Consider the following 16,095-nt stretch of genomic DNA (forward strand, 5'->3'; position numbering starts at 1 on the left):
GAACACGCTGCAAAGAGGTTTGCTTGTCCCCAGCCACTTAGATCTTTGGAACAAAGCACAAACACAAGCTTGTGTTCCCATTTCCCTCTCTTAAATCCTCCTCCCTGACTGTGGGATGTGAGACACACTCAGGCCCTGCTCCAGCTGTTTCAACCAACAAGCCTACAGATGTATTTATTTTCCCCCAAAATGAAGCTCCTACTGTGCTACGATCAGGAGATCAGAACTTTGTACTCGTATCAAAACTTTCACTGCTTCAAGCCACTAGTTCTCCAGTCCATTAGAAACTGTTAAGTACTCTTAAGACAAACAGGCCACCAGAATTCCAGTCACGATGTGCTTGTGTTTCACAGCAAAAACAAAACAAACCACCCAAGAACTAAAAGCAACAGTAATGCAGTGGGGATAGATAGAAACACCAGCCCAGGGACAAGTTCCAGCCCTCCCATTTAAAGGTACTTCACATCTATCAGTGCATGAAAGCAGATTGAATGAACGCCTGTAACATTTGTGTTGAGTACAAGTGAAAGTTACCCTTGGGACAGTTACCTGACTGTAAACAGCCAAAATAGGCAGCCACAGCCCAACGAGCCTCCTGTCAGCAGACGCTTATGGAAGAGATGGGAAGCAGAGCAGCAGGAGCATCGCTCGTGACAGCTGTGTGTATTTGGTTTGCTTTCATTTCCAGCTCCAGATCCTACACCGCCTGGTCCGATGCCAGGGAAGCTGCTGGTGGTCCCAGCCAGCCCCGATCAAAGGTTACGAGATGCCCCACTAATGGCCTCAGACCTCTCAGACGGTTGTCAGGAGACATTTTTTATTTGTTTTCTTTTCCTGTAGGAAGACTAAACCAGAGCTCCAAGTCCCGCACTGCAGCTTATAAATAATAACTTTAAAAAGACACTGAAGAGAAAGGCTTCCAGTCTTATGGAGATCCTGCACTGAGATAGATGCTGAGAGTCAGCGGAAGGCCAGGATGGGATACACAACAGGAAAACACAGCACTGACCATTTCTCCTCTGGTACAACACAGAAGACTTTGCTCAGAGGGAGAGGGGCAGTTAAATACATATTGCATATAACATCTTGCGTGACATCCATACAAGTTCAAACAGCTGTCAGTTTTTGTCCTTACAGAGCATTCACAATGGCATTTTCCACCAGGAGAACACACAACGCCATACAGCAGCCTTGCTGAAACAGATCCCTCCAGCCCAAGTGATCCTGACTCTCCTCCCTGCTGCTCGCATGCAAACACTGACCTCCTACAATCCTGGTACAGCACAGGCTCACACGGACATGCTGGCTGCATTGAATCCACTCACACTGAACATATCCGTATGATAGCTATGGAAATAGGTCCTGGAAGTGGACAAAGCTATGCTGGAAGAGACAAAAAGAATAGTGATGCTGTGTAATCAGTGGCGGGCTACTACCAAAAGGTAAAATATATATATATAAATAGTGTATTAAACAATACGCAGATTAAACAAGACTTCTAAACTAGCAAGGCCGTGGTACTCTGCAATTGGACTGATGAGACACAGCTCTATTTCTTTTAATTTCAAAGGTTGTTCAGAGCAAAGACAGCCCAGCGACCCGGTGCCTTGCATCAGCCTTCCCTGCTGAACACTTAGAGCTTCTGAGGGCCCTTCCCTAATAAATCCATCTGAATAGAAGGCAGAGAAACTGCACAACAGTTCCCAAACAAAAAATGAGTCTCCCGCACTCAACAGGTTGCTGTAAGCTGCACAACACCCCGTGTAAGCAGCTGTTAGCAAAGTGAGCAAGCAGTGAGCCCCCCGCACCTGTGGCTCTTGGCATTTAGCACGTAGCAGACACAGGTAACGTTCTGTCATTTACCCGACAAAAAAAATCAAGCAGTCTCCCCAAATATAAACCCTAAATATCTTCACTTTCAGTTGCCCCAGGACTAACGGCAGGCAACGAGCTGAATCCTGTCAGTGACAGAAACAACAGATACCCAAAATAATTTACACTGCCTCGAGCCCACCTTTCCCCGTGCATTTAAGGAGTGGGAACAGCGTGCGTCATATCTGCAGGCTCTGGCTCCCTCCGCTGCAGGGGCACTGAGGTTGAGAGGTAATTTTGTCAGGAACGGATTTCATCAGCACACTGAGCGAGCGGAAGGTTTGCTCCTGCCACCTAACCATGTGCTGCAAGGAGATAATGCAGGAGCTTTCTATTTTTACTTTATCGTAAGCAAGGCAGGGCTGAGCAGCACTGTGCTCTCCCTGGGATCCATGGGGAGGAAGCTCTCAGGGCTGCTACACTTCCCAGCACTAGCAGACAAGGCCCATGTGCAGTTACAAAGAGCAAGACCTGCTGCAAATGTGGATTCTGATTATTTGTGTCCCTCCCCACACGCTTAAGACAAAGAAAAGCCAATTTTCACATTAAATACAAAAACCTCCGCGCTTAAACGTGTTCTAGTCACTGCAAAGTGACTGGAATGTATCTGACAGTTTACACCTGGAATTATTCTTTGGCTCTTCTGTTATATCCAGAAAATACACTGTACCCTGATTTTATTCCTATGTCAGCACTGGCTGAAATCCTAATAACAGCACGGCTCCTCAGACACCGTACAGTACTGGAGACAAAGGGGATCTCAGTCTTCTACTGAAGATTTATTTCTGAGTATAGCAGTCCTTCAGCTGAAATAGCATCCCCAAGTCCCACGGTCCGCACGGGATCTTTGCACACCAAAACAGGAGTGAAATGGAAGGAGATGCCTTCTCTGTGCCAATGCACCACCGGCTCGTCTGGATTTAAGGATATTTTGGAAGGTGCCTCTATCTGGGAGGTCACAAACTCCAGAGGAGCTTTAAGAAAGACTTTGCTGGTGTCGATGGTTTCAGTTGCACAGGCCTGTGCCCCTGCTGCTCTGGCTCCGGCAGCCACGGCAGCCACCTGGTTGCCCCAGTGCCCATCCACTGTGACAAGGATGTGGTAGGCCAGCGTGTGGAAGTGGATCCGTGTGAGATCTGAGGCCCGGTCTGCAGTCTTCCCGTGCTCCTTCAGGATCCAGAAGAGGATGTCGCTGACAGCTCCCACGTCAGGGATGCCATTCCAGGAAGCCAGGGATGCATGGGGACCAGAGGCTGACTGTGTGAGGAAGAGCAGCTCCTGCTCATTCAGACCAATGGAGTTCACCAGGGGAAAGACCTGCTAACAGGAACACGGGAACAGGAATTTTTCTCTCAGAGTGAGATCAGACTGCGTTCTCATCCATTCTACAGAAGTGCATTACAGTCTGCTGGCGATTGTACATTTTGTGCCATTAATGTTCTAGACACACTTTAAGGCGTAATCAAGTACCAAATCCACATGAAACATTCCTAAGACTGGTATTAGAGCCACGCCTGCTTTGACAGTGGACCATCAGGACTTGCAAGAAGGAAGGACTGCAGGAAATTGAGTTTTCTGAAATTAAAAAGATCGAATTTAAATCCTTTGTTTTCCCTAGAAATCTGCAATCCCGCTCAATCTAAACCAACTGAAGGAACCTGTACCTGTGGAGCTGTGAGTATTCTCCTTGGTCATCTTTCCCTATGATTGCCAAACGTCTTCACAGCAGAGAATACAGCCCATGCCACATCTACATGGCAAGTTTGTTAGAAAGTAGCTGAATAAGCTCAGATCTGCAAAACACTCTACTCCAAGGTGACCATACTCTGTGAGCTGAATGCATCAGCAAGCATTAAACCCACGTTCTTAATTTTTTGTCAAAGCAACAGGCCTAATTTCAAGTTTTCCTTTCTCTATTCACCTACCAGTCTGTGCACCGTGATACTAAAGAAAAGGAAACTGATAAAAAGAGTGTGTCTTCTCATTTTTGTTACCTGATGCACAATGTTGCTCATAAAGTCCTGATCAGTCATACTGGCCAGCTCCAGGTGTATAGGAATGTCAGTAGGAATGTCAGAGATGGAGGCTACTGCCTGCAAAGGCAAAGGAAAAAAACATCTAAAACACTTTCCTGCTAATGAGAATAAGAACAACCTGTATTTTTCAGAGTTTCCAGAGGAGGAAAACTGATTCCAACCCTAATCTACCCAGAGATTAGCACTTTTCTAACAGACTAATAACAACAGAAGTCGGAAACAGCCACAAAACAGCTGATGTTAGAAGAGAAAGAAGACTAGCTTGTTGTACTGAGAAGGGCACTCAAGTGTAAGACAGGCAAAGATTTCTAAATAAAAAAACAGCTTGGCACAGCTCCTTTGGGCTCAAAGGTGGATGCTGCCCTTTGAGTTATCTAAGGGATAGCACTTAAAGAAGACTTGATTATAACTTTGGTCACCTTAGTACATAGAACACAAAGAGTGTAGTTAGCCACTATGTAGGCTCCAAGAATGATGTCAGTCTGCCCAGCCAGCCAGTCGGAGCACTAACTGTTTTGCTGTAGACAACCCACAGAACCTAACAAGATTAGACTGTTGCAGTTCTTAGAGTTTGCATTCTTCTTTTAGCATGCAGAGACCTGAAGATGTGGCCTACTTACAACATGAAGCCTGGAAAGCCAAAAGTTTGCTGGGGCACGTTTGTTGGAATGGAAGTTAAGGAGATGCTGGTGTTTAAGTATCTTACCTCCATAAGTCGCCTGCGTCGCATCTCCTTGCTCTGGCCTTCCATCATGTGAAGTCCTGAAAGTACCACGAGATCAGGCTGAAACTCCTCCAAGCTGGACACAAACACTTCCAGCATATTTAGGGCACCATTTGATAGGTCATGGGAGAAGATAAAGCGGTTGGCGTTGGGTGCCTTCACTTGTCCCCACTCTTCACCTAGGGTGGAGCAAAATGGAACACTTAGAAATCAGACTATGCATCTAGAGATTATTTGGGGGGATATCCTATTGGAACCTGGAGCCATGATTTCCCAACTAACAGCTACTGCCAGCGTAATTATACCTCCATATCTGCTTAGGATACATAAACCAACAAAGTGCAAAGTATACTTTATTTCTGAAGGCTATAGCACAGGAGAATACAGAACCAAAGGGATGGCAGCACAGCAGCATGAGACAGTATTTACAGTAACTGCATTACAAAGAAATAAAGTTTCAAAGGAACGTAAGATGTCTGCTCACCTACCACAGCTCCCTGCAGCGCAAGGAATTACCAGATTAGCCCACTGACAGCTGCCAGCACTGATAACTTACACGGTCCTTTTGGAATTAATTGATTCAAAAACCCCACAACAACACATCAACAAACTTTAAAACCAGGAATATCTTTGTGATGCCCAGGGTTCCCATCTAACATTCAGCCTTTGGCAAGGTACCTGCTTGATACTCCAGGATAAGATGGAACTCATCTCTTTCCTGCATGGATTCAGGTGGCACGACCACATTGTCATCTAGTAGTTCATGGAGCTTGGGACCAACTGGGCCACAAAGGAGGACCTAGAAAACAAGAAAACCAATCAAGGATCCCCTGCCAGTATTTCAGTTTGTAGAAGGATCCATCTTATTCTGTGTAAAGCTATGCCATGTATGCATCAGTCCCAAATTAGTTGATCTCTTCCCAGCAGTAGCTGATGAGCGAGACAGCTCTCATACAGGAAAATGTATCCCCTCCAGTGTTTGGTCATTCACTTTACAGAAATCTCAACTTAAGCTTCACAGCTTTAAAACCAAGCTCTGTTCACTCTTCCAGCCTCACTGTGAGGATCTTACACCGATCTCTTTCAGTGTGGTCTCCACATGACCACCAAAGAGAAACCTACTTCTACTAGAACAAGAGAGCAAAAATTGAGAGGAGTAGGACAACACAGATTCGTATTTGTTTTATTAGAGGGAAGATGAAGACAAAAGCCAACAACTCAGAGGGAGCAAAAAACTAGAAAACATTTCCTAGACAACAGATTTAAAATATTAAGAATTAAACAACTCAACTGTGCTTTTCAGTTTATGAGGCCAATGGCGTGTTCCGCTGTGCCCTACGAAACAGGTGCAAGATCTCCCAAATCTACAGAGACATACTTTCAGCCTCATTAAAGATAGCAAATAGCATAGAATTTGTGGAACACCTACCTTCAGGTCTGGATTTGCTGCAAGCTTCTGACCAATGAGAGCAGCATTGCCTCCAACGTAGAGCTGTAAAACATAAGGGCAGGTATAGGCACGGCCTTGCTTCGAGAGCTTTACAGATGCTTAGTCATCTGAAGAGACTCGAGATTTTAGCATTTCAGGGCTGTGCCCACACCATGTGAGTAGAACTGTGGAAGCTTCTTCTGCATTAAAGTGTCTGTGGCAATGAGCTAACTGTCAAACAGGTACCAAGTAGCTTCAGAAGACCCAGTATAATCACAGCAAAAGATCTTTGCTTCTGAAAAGGGAGGCTTCAGGAAATTACTTCTTTCTTTTTATCACCCCTACTTCTAGAGAGAATCTAAACCTTTCATTAAGTGCTGAAGCTAATTGGAGCACCCCTAACGCTCAGATCTACTTCCTTGCCTTCTGCCTCATTACGAGACATTAGAGCCCCTTTGATATCATCAACCCCACCTGGCTCCCATGAAACATAAAAGTATCTCCAGTAGTATTCATACATCTTGGATGGCCATTTCAGTTTGAAGAATACAAGCAAAGCATGGGCTATTCAAAGCCCTACCATTTAGTGCAGAGTTCTGTTCTTAGCTATAGCATGTTTTTTTTTCCCCTTAATGACTTTCCCTAGGGAGAACAGAAGTCATCAATGATGCAGAATGTAAGAAACACAGGCAAGACATACCTGTGCCCCAGGGTGCTCTGAGGCAGCCTGTGCGATGTGATGGAAGGACTCTGCGTCGCTGAAGAAGCGTTCGGCAGCCGCTCCTTTCTCCATGAAGTGAGTGAATGCTTCTCTCAGGTCCTGTCCGGAGTTCAGGACATCATGATTCTTTCCCGAGCCGGGTTTAAGACCAAGTGCCTCCAACAACTTCACACCGGACACAACCACGTCGACACAGGCATTGACACTGAAAGTGAAGGAAAATGCATACTGGGAAACCACTGTGCGCTGGGGCACCTGTGAGACAATACAATGACATCACTTCCCAGCCAGCCACGTCTGCTGTGAGTTCTGGACAGCCCTCAGGAAAAATAAGCAACCAAATGAGAAAAGCGAAAACACAGAGATAGGAGTTTCCTGCAGTTCTGTCCTTTGGTTCTCCTGACACGTTCTAACTGTGTTCCAGCACAGGGCCGAGGAGATGGACTCTAACGTTGCAATGAATTAAAACAAAAAAGCATAAGCTGTTTATGTTCAGTGCTGGCTGTGTACGTTCTGATCTATTTTACACTTATTTTGCTGTCCTAGGCTTGCTCAAAAATGAGCACAATAATAATAGCATTTTTAACTTTCAGTTCCTAGAATGATGACATTTTTATTATCCTAGTTCTGGTTTAAGACCTGCAGGCAATTCAGAACTGTTCAAAACTAACCTGAAAATATTTAAATCTACCCATCAACCTCTTGAATTTCAGCTACCATTAACAAAAACCAAAACCACAGACACGAACAGCCCGTACCTGGACCAGTTCTGTTTACAAGAAGTTAAGAGAGACACTTTTCAGTTGCAACAATTAAAAGACCACAACTTCCAAAGAGCCATCCTAAATTCCTATAAACAGCTTGCTGCCTCCTCTCAAACAGAAGAATCCAGCACCAGTTGGGAAGTTATAAGGCTGACTTAGCAGACTTGGATGAAATCACACCGGTGGCACAAGCCTTCCAGTCCCCACTCCTTACAACTTACAGCAATTTAAACACAGTGAGTCGAATTCAAAGAGAACAGGAAAAATTCTAGGCTGGAACCAAGTCCCCAGGAAACAGCTAGCATGCATTATTGGTGTATTTCAGGGCAAAATTATGAGCACTTGTTTGTTGTCCCATGTTTGTTCCACAACAGGGATCCAGCCAATCTCCAAAGCTTTTTCAAGACTTCCAACCTACTCAGCATCTGTCCACAACACTCCGAATACCAGCACCTGCTCACATGCCAGCTCCAAACACACGGCCATTCCTCCTTGTCAATGACCTTTGATGCATGACTTGGTCCCAGCACAGCAACGCTGCATCCTACAGAATAAAGGACATGAAAAACCTCAAGGGTTTTCAATGCAGCACGTAACACACTTCGTATTAGGACAGAAATCCTCTGCGCTGTGCATTGCCTGGTAGACTAAAGAGAGAAAAATCCCCTCGCCAAGCAGAGAAAAGCAAAGAAGCAATAAGCATCCATGGCGTTTTAGCCACGGTCTCACTGCAGCAAAAGGTCAGCAATCTCATGTTTTAATGATCATTAAAGACACGAGGGGACATAAACCAAGTAACAGTCCTTTCAAGTGAGACGCTTCTAATCATCTTCCAGCTGTCTTCCCTCTCCCTCCTCTGCTAACACACTTCTTACTTTCAATAAACTCCCCTAACAGCAGGAATGTGCTACTAATGAACTGCTTCTGCTGGTGAACTTTGAGGCCCTGTGTGTCTGGTGTGGGCATCTGTTTTATACATATATATACAAACACATTGACAATCAGTCCCTTTAAGGCAAAGAAGAAGGCAAGGAACAAACTGAAGGTAACTGTCTCTTCTGGTGGTGGTGAAAGAGAAGAAGGTATGAGACATTGAAACAACTATTCACAACATATTCAGGGCAGAAAGTCTGCATCAATAACAGGAGAGCATGACAGACTCTAACACTGTATCGGCCCTGCATCAATTATGTTGAATAACTTTTTCCAACACTTGAAGGCTGAACCTCGTGGTCATAGACAAGTTATTCTGTCATGTCCTTCTATTTAAAAGAAGGTGAGTCAAGTGCTATATATAATACCAAGATTAACAGATTTAAACCCTGCTTTTCAGATCGATGTGACATTCCTGAATGTCTTTGCAGGTTAAAAAGAGGGTTGGATTTCACCATGCACACACAGGTGTTTTAATGCCCACTGTTCTTTCCTGTCCCCTTCCCTCTCTCATTTCTTCCTTTCGATTGCATTCACAGAACCAAAGAACTGTAAGAGCTGTTGGGGACCTCTAGAGATCACAGAGTCCAACCCTGCTAAGGCAGCAGGTTGCACAGGTAGGCGTCCAGGCATGTCTAAGTATCTCCAAAGGAGACCCACCTCCTCTCTGTGCAGCCTGTTCCCTGCTCTGTCACTGACAGAAAACAAGTCCTTCCTTGTGTCAGTGTGGAACTTCCTATGTTTAAGCCTGTGCCCACTGCCCCTTGTCTTATTGTTGCACACCGCCTAAAAGAGCCTGGCCCTACTTGACTTCTGCCCTTTAGATACTGATAAACATTGACCAGATCCTCCTCTCCAGGCTGAACAGTCCCATGTCTCTCAGCCTTTCCAGGCTCCCAAGCACCTCCATGGCTCCACTACGACACTCTCATTAGAGAATCTGTGCTTTAGGAACTGGTGAGCACTGAGCTGGACCCGCCTCAGCAGGGCAGAGCAGAGGGGAGATCACCTCCCTGGGCCCATTGGCCACGTCCTTGTTGCATCCCATGGTACCACCGGCTTCTTTCCACCTCTACCTTTGTAAGCAGGCCGCGCTGTGTCCAACCATCCCCCGCCGGCCCTGCTCTATGTGTAACGACCCGCTCTCCCCGAGTCATCCTCTGTGCACACACAGAACCGTGGCTCGGCCACTCGATCTCGCCCATCTCCGCTCAGCTGAGGGCAGCAGCCCCGTCCCGCTGGGCGATGCAGGTGACACGCTCCGCCCGCCGCTCGAGCCCCGCGACCCCCGCACACGCGGTGACCTACCCGACGGCGACGCGCCCCCAGCCCCGCGCCGGGCGGACGATGGCCGCCTGCCAGGCCGCCACCATGCGGCTCTCCAAGGAGCCGGCGCGGCTCAGCCCGCCCAGCAGAGAGGCGGGGAGGTGCTGCAGGACGGCAGGGGGCAGCGGGGGGCCCAGCAGGCAAAGGTAGCCCAGCGCCAGGGCCAGCAGGCCCACGCACACGGAGCGCCGCCACATCGCGGCCCGGCCCCCGCCACGTCCGAGGGGGAGGAAGGCGGGAGGGCTGGACGCGGGGGCCCTCCTTACGCCGCCTCCGTAGCGCCCCGCCCCCGCCGGGTCCCGGCTGTCGTAAAGCCGCTTCGGGAATCGGGGCGGGCTCTACGTGAAGTGCGTAGCCTCTCCATCCCTGCGCCGTTTGCGTACCGCAACGAGGTGCGGCTGCGCTGCGGGCGTAGCTGAGCTACGGGAATAAGGGGGAAGCGTAAGCTTAGCGGTGCTTCGTGAGGGGAAATGGCGGGAGGAGCGGCCTCCTCAAGGCCGTCGGGGCCTTCTCAGGGTGCCCGGGGATGTCCGGACCGGGGGAGCCTGGTCCCTGCCCGTGGGGAGTGGGTGCTGTGCAGACCGAGGGGAGCGCTGTCCCAGTGCCTCCGTCAGGGCTCGGTCCTCACTGGGCTCAGTCCCACAGGTGGAGCTGCGTTCATCTTCACCTTCCTCAGGCCGTCATTCCTTCTCTGTCAGCCGCTGCCCAGCAGCTCTATGGGCTCACGGGCCGTATATCTGCTCCGTGTTCTTCAACCTTCTCCTCAGTGGCGCAGCTCACGATGCTGAGCTCCGCAGGAAGCGCTGCCCGTATTGGAAATAGAACTTTAAGAGCAGGGAGGCGGCCCTCGGTGACACATCGGCTGTGAGGCTGCCGACAAGTGTGCGGGAGTTTGACAGCTGCGTGGCGGTGCGTTGGCTGCGAGCTGATAATTCCCTTACTCAGCTCCGTGTTGTGATGGGTGTCACTTTCTCACACTCTGACAAAACAAACAGTGAGGGAGATGGGCTGGTGGAAGGCTTCGGGTTTTGTCAGTAGGCCTTTGTGTAAAACTAGTTTACCCTTTTTGGCCCTTTTCCTGCTGCTCTGTGTACTATGAAGCCTTGCTGTTGTACCCCTGGGCTTCCCAGGTGCAGCCCTTGGTTAATGCGGTGCTGCTGGTTGGATGCAGCCAACACAGGAGCCTCTCATTGCTCAGTGCAATCGGGTTTTTACCTGTGGGAGCGTGTGTATTTATAGGCTTGTCACAGAATGTCATAATTAGAGAGCCCATAAGGCACCTGCAGCGCTGACACAGCTCGGGGACTCCGTGATTAGTGCTGTGCCATCAGAGGGTTGGGCAGCGAGCAGACAACCCATCTAATAGTGTAGGTCATCAGGGAGTTAGCCGTGATTCCAATGTGGGGTGGTTAGTTCTTCATCTGATGCTAACGTTGTGTTCTGCGTTGCTGCCCTGAAGTCTAAAGTTGTCCTTTTGTTTGTTTTCTTACTCCCAGGACAGGTACAGTGTCCACGTTAAACCTGCCTGGGAGGAACCACTGCTGTTTGGTTTCTGCAAACTGCTGACATTCCAGCTCCGTGACCAGTTGTGTCAGTGGACTTGATTGAGGCTGCAAAGGTAATTGAAAGATTTGTTTTATGATCTTGATTCCTGCTGGCGATAAGAAGAAAAATTCCCTTACTGAACCTGTTCAGTTACAGAGCTAATGAGCAGCTTTGGTTCACGCTTGTTTTAAGCTAATACAGATCTAGATTTGCTTGGAAAATGTAATTTAGAGGTGGAACTGTCAGCTCCCAACCAAAATGTAGCACCTTGTTTCTCGTCCCTTGAGCCACCCAGAATCCCACAGACTTTAGTTAGAGGTGATAGGGTACAGGGCTGCTGGATTTGTACAATGACTCAGAATTGAGTAGCAAAGTATTAATTAAATACCTGTTTAATTGTTTTGGGTTTGTGTGTTAATTTGAAGGCATGACATCATGATTTTAACAACTTTTGCTGGAATACTTGTTAATACAGGAAGAGTTGGTAGATCTCAAAGAGGTAAAACTTCACCTCTAGGGTTATTCTGCATTTCTTCTTCCTGATTATATGAAGTCCTTTGTATAAGCGGTCCTTTTCTTGATGCAGTTTCGTGGTATGAGCTGCTTGTGACTTGGAGGGGGTGTACAACAAAGGCAGTTTTAATCAGTTTTCAGTTACTGGAAACTGAATTTGCTCCCGTTAGCAAAAGAAAAGAAAAAACTGAGGGGGAAACTTTGTCTGCAGGGGGCAGACAAACAAGCAGGGAAATGCTTCTTTTGAAAATTAGCTATGGAGAGTTGCACACAGAGCATGTGCTCTCAGCAGCCACTCAGTGCTCGCAAACCTTTATGCACGAGCTTCTTAATGACCTTACTGAGTTTGCTTTTCTGATCACAGGCTCAGTTTTGAGACATGGGGGTTTGCCAGAATCTTATTAGGCAGGAAGTGAGAGGAAAGGAGATGAGGGCAGGCAAGCAGAGGAATAACAGGGAGGGGTGAAAGCCAGAGCTTTGAGTTCCCAAAGGAACTGTGGAGAACTGGTTTTTTTGTTGTTCTTTTTTGTTGCTTTCTTTTGTAGCTTGAACTCACAAGCAATTGTTTTTACTCCTTATTAAGTTGAATTTACATATTCAAATGGAGTCATTCCTTTTGACCTACTTTGGCCATCTTAAACTGTAGGCATGCGCACAATGCGGGAAGGAGTTTTTCTCAAACTATTAATTCCTTCATTGTTGGTGGGATCGGTCATGCATATCTTTAATGCCTGGGACCGAATCTTTAGCTGCACCCAATAAACATTAGGTAGCACTCAAGGTAGGATTTGCATTGCAGATGGCTGCAGGCTGTTGCCTCCTGAGGCAGCCAGCACTCCCATCGTATTACTGCGTCTCTGCGCTCCCTAGGCTTCCTTAAGTCAATTATTCAGGTGTTGTCTGTGCGTTCTCTGAGATCAAACCTTACCCTGAAATCCCACACCCTCCTCTCTTTGATTGCAGTCCTTGTTTAGTCCGAATTTGAAACTCATTAGTGCAGCAGCCATATATCTGTCCAAACTCATGGAATTGCTGTGGATGTTTCTGATGCTTGACCTGTGACATTTAGTGGGAGCCAGTAACAGAACGTATGAGCATGACTGGTTGCTGCTACAGGAGTTGGAGAAAGTGGAAAATAGGCTTTTTGGGTGGGACCCAGTAATGGCCGGGAAAATTCAGCAGTTTGCACTGAACCATGCAGATGAGCAGAGGAACTCCAATTAAAATACAGACTCTGTGCTGTGCTCAGAAATTGGGCAGCATTCCCCATCTCAGCACTGCCAACATATCTCAGCCCTGGACTTGAGCACCCACTGCTTCTCTGCTCCATGACACATGCCCAGCTTGGCCACCGCATCTCAATCTTGATCTGTAACACCTCCTGCTGTTCCAATTCTGGGGCCTTTTTGAGCAGAAAATACCATCTCTCTCCTAAATTGTGCCAAATCGCTTGGTTTTGGCCACAGAACTCATTTTCACTTGTCACCTAACGGGATACCTAGAGACTTTCATCTAGCAATGTCCCTGCCAGTGGAAAAAGAACATGAGAATACCCAGCCCCCTGCTAAGTCCCCTAATTATATAGTGATGTGTTAATAACAAACACGCTTTCATGTCTTGGCAGTTGCAAAACACTCATCAGTAGCGCAGCGCTTCAGAACTAGAGTAGTACAGGAAAGATGCAAGTCCCCATTTAAATTACTTAATTAGGACAAGCATTGTCTGTACCCAGGATTAGAGTTTGGAAGCAATGCTAGTGTGAAGCTGTCAGATGCCAGTTGTTTGGGTGTTCTGCAGAATCTGAACCACCACATAAGAGCCTCGCTGCTGCAGAAGCAATCTTACTGTGCAGAGGATTTTTCTTCCCACCCTGCCTCATGCTTATAAATCTGTCTTATTTGGAGGTCTTGCCATCGTTTTTTTTGAGCTCAGCAATGGGGGGTGGAATGGATTCCATCTTGGCTGATGCATCAGAGCTGGAGCTGGGAACATCCAGATCCAAAATTATGCGCTGCTTTCAGTTTGAGCCAAATTGCTGGGTTCTGTAGCACTGGTGGCTCACACCCTGCAGTGCTGAGCCTGCTCTCCAGCAGAAAGCCTAGGAGCTGGAGCAAGAGTGAGCCACCAAGTGTGCTGCTGAATACCCTGAGCTGTTTGAGTTCTTGGCAGCGGCAGCCTGTGCACAGGAAGTATTGCCCTGTTAGTGGAGAAAATAGCCCAGATCATCAGAAATTGAGGGAGTAAACCCTTTGTCAGAAGAAGACTGGTTAGGAAATTATCAAGGAATACGCGAGAAAAATTTGTTTTGAGGACTTGCAGGTATGGGACAACCAGGGGATCAGGCCCAGCCTGCACAGGTTCATGAAAGGCAGCTGCTGCTTGGCCAACCTCATTGCGTTCTGTGTTCAGGTGACCTTTCTGGTGCGTGAGGGAAAGGCTGTGACTGTAATCTACCTAGATTTCATGAAAGCCTTTGGCTCTGTCTCCCACAGCACTCTCCTGCAGAAGCTGCAGCCCGTGGCTTGCACAGGTGTACTCTTGGCTGGGTAAGGAATTGGCTGAAGGAATGAAACAGAGAGTGGTGGCAAGTGGAATTAAATCCAGCTGGCAATCGGTCATGAGCGGTCATGTCCCTCTTCAGGGGGCAGACCCTGTTTGATATTTCTATTGGTGATCTGGGTGAGGGGACTGAATGCACCGTTTGCAGATGACACCAAGTTGGGAGGAAGCATTGATTTGTGTGAGTGCAGGAAGGCCCTACAGTGGGCCTGCAATGGGCTGAGGCCAATGGGATAAGCCTCAACAAGACCAGGGCTGGGTCCTGCACTCTGGCCGTGATAACCCTGTGCATCTCTACAAGGCTTGGGGCAGAGTGGCTGGCAAGATATGTGGAGGAAAATTCTGGGGCTGTTGGTTGATGCTTGGCTGAATGTGAGCAAGCAGCAGGTGACCAAGAAGGCCAATGGCATTCTGGTTTTTGCCAGAAACAGTGCAGCCAGCAGGAGCAGGGAGGTGATCATCTCCCTGTACTCAGCACTGGTGGGGCTGCGCCACAAATGCTCTGTTGTTTTGCGCCTTTCACAGTAAGAAAGATATTGAGGCCCTGGAGTGTGCCCAGAGACAGGCAGCAGAGCTGTGAGAGGTTTGGAGCACAAGTGGCTGAGGGAGCTGGGACGGGTCAGCCTGGAGGAGGCTCAAGGGGGACCTTACTTCTCTTATTTCTCATTCCCAGAAATGAGATCGTGGCGAGATGGAGGTCAGCTTCTGCTCTCTGGTAGCTGTGATATGATGAGAAGGAATGGCCACCAAAGGAGTGGTACTGCATTGGCACAGGCTGCCCAGGGTGGTGGTGGAGTCGCTGTCCCTGGAGACATCCAAGAAAGGCAGAGATGTGGCACTTAAGGACGTGTTTACTGGGCTGATGGTTGGACTAGATGATTCCTAGTTCCTACTCTAATAGTTCTCTAATGCTATTCTTGTTCTGATGAGACTGCAAGTTAGTGCAGCAGCGCCAACTGGAAACATGTCCTTTGGAAGTAGGGGGGAAGTTAGGAAGCCTGGGAAGTATTAGCATGTGGGATGATAGGCTTAGAGAAAGAGATAGAGAAACCTAGCCAAGTAGAACAGCAAAAAGAAGGGAGCCAGGTGGGAGAGGTTTCCTTCTCAGAAGATGGATGGATGTGAACGATTGTGTCCTGTTAGCTTGTGAGTGTGAAATTGAGCTGAGCCTGAAGTCCCTACTTCTAAATGCAGCCTGTGTGCTGGCTTTGCTCTGGGGCCTGCCATAAGCCACCTGCTCTGGCTGGTAGGGCTTGGGCCCCCTTCCTGCAGCAGATCCGGCTGCGAGCAGGGCTGCCAGTTGTTGAGAGCTGCAGAACAACAGGCCGGCTAAACGCCTCGTTATCTGACAGGTCTGGCCTGTAAACAGTCCTGTGAGAGCTGCTGGGTGATGACATTGTATAATGACCCGGAAGAAAGGATAGATCTACATCTGATATGAGCAAGATAAAGCAGTGCTTTAAGTGCTTTCTTCTATTGCAGCTTCTTCAGCAAGGTAGAAGATGAATGACAGATGCCCAACCTTGGGAAAGGAAATGTGGAAACAAAGCTCGTGAAATATTCTTCAGTCCACTAGATCTATCCAATCTACATAGGAACTGGGGAGCATGGTGTGGGTTGTATCTAAAACATACTTTGTGTTCCTTATTGCATCCACTACAAACTCTGTTCTC

At 47.8% G+C, this 16,095-nt stretch overlaps 1 protein-coding gene and 1 long non-coding RNA gene across 4 annotated transcripts in view; one reads left to right on the forward strand and one right to left on the reverse strand.

Moving 5' to 3' along the window:
- Positions 1-792: 792 nt before the first annotated feature.
- On the reverse strand, positions 793-10,077 carry ADPGK (ADP dependent glucokinase). Of its 2 annotated transcripts, none has more exons than XM_015872382.2 (7): positions 9,788-10,077; positions 6,762-6,987; positions 6,062-6,124; positions 5,311-5,431; positions 4,615-4,811; positions 3,867-3,965; positions 793-3,189 (listed from the first exon to the last, which is right to left on the reverse strand). In XM_015872382.2, exons 1-7 carry the CDS (start codon positions 10,000-10,002, stop codon positions 2,641-2,643), a joined length of 1,470 nt encoding a protein of 489 aa, XP_015727868.1. In that variant the 5' UTR covers positions 10,003-10,077; the 3' UTR covers positions 793-2,640. The 2 variants fall into 2 exon arrangements, with proteins under 2 accessions (XP_015727868.1, XP_015727866.1); XM_015872380.2 differs by having other exon boundaries at positions 793-3,192; positions 9,788-10,002.
- Positions 10,078-10,244: 167 nt separating this feature from the next.
- Positions 10,245-16,095, forward strand: part of LOC107318504 — a 93,422-nt gene continuing 87,571 nt past the window's right edge. For both annotated transcript variants that reach the window (XR_001557382.2, XR_001557383.2), the window contains exons 1-2: positions 10,245-10,714; positions 11,302-11,423. This is a non-coding gene — a long non-coding RNA (uncharacterized LOC107318504). The remainder of the gene's footprint in view (positions 10,715-11,301; positions 11,424-16,095) is intronic.

The sequence above is a fragment of the Coturnix japonica genome, chromosome 10, assembly GCF_001577835.2.
Source record: "Coturnix japonica isolate 7356 chromosome 10, Coturnix japonica 2.1, whole genome shotgun sequence".
In the NCBI taxonomy this organism is placed as follows: Eukaryota; Metazoa; Chordata; class Aves; order Galliformes; family Phasianidae; genus Coturnix; species Coturnix japonica.

Coding starts and splice junctions, on each gene's coding strand:
- ADPGK (XM_015872380.2), bottom strand. CDS start 10,002: ATGTGGCGGCGCTCCGTGTGCGTGGGCCTGCTGGCCCTGGCGCTGGGC. Junction 6,125..6,761: donor CAGAGCACCCTGGGGCACAG/GTATGTCTTGCC, acceptor TATGTTTTACAG/CTCTACGTTGGAGGCAATGC. Junction 4,812..5,310: donor TATCCTGGAGTATCAAGCAG/GTACCTTGCCAA, acceptor GCTCCACCCTAG/GTGAAGAGTGGGGACAAGTG.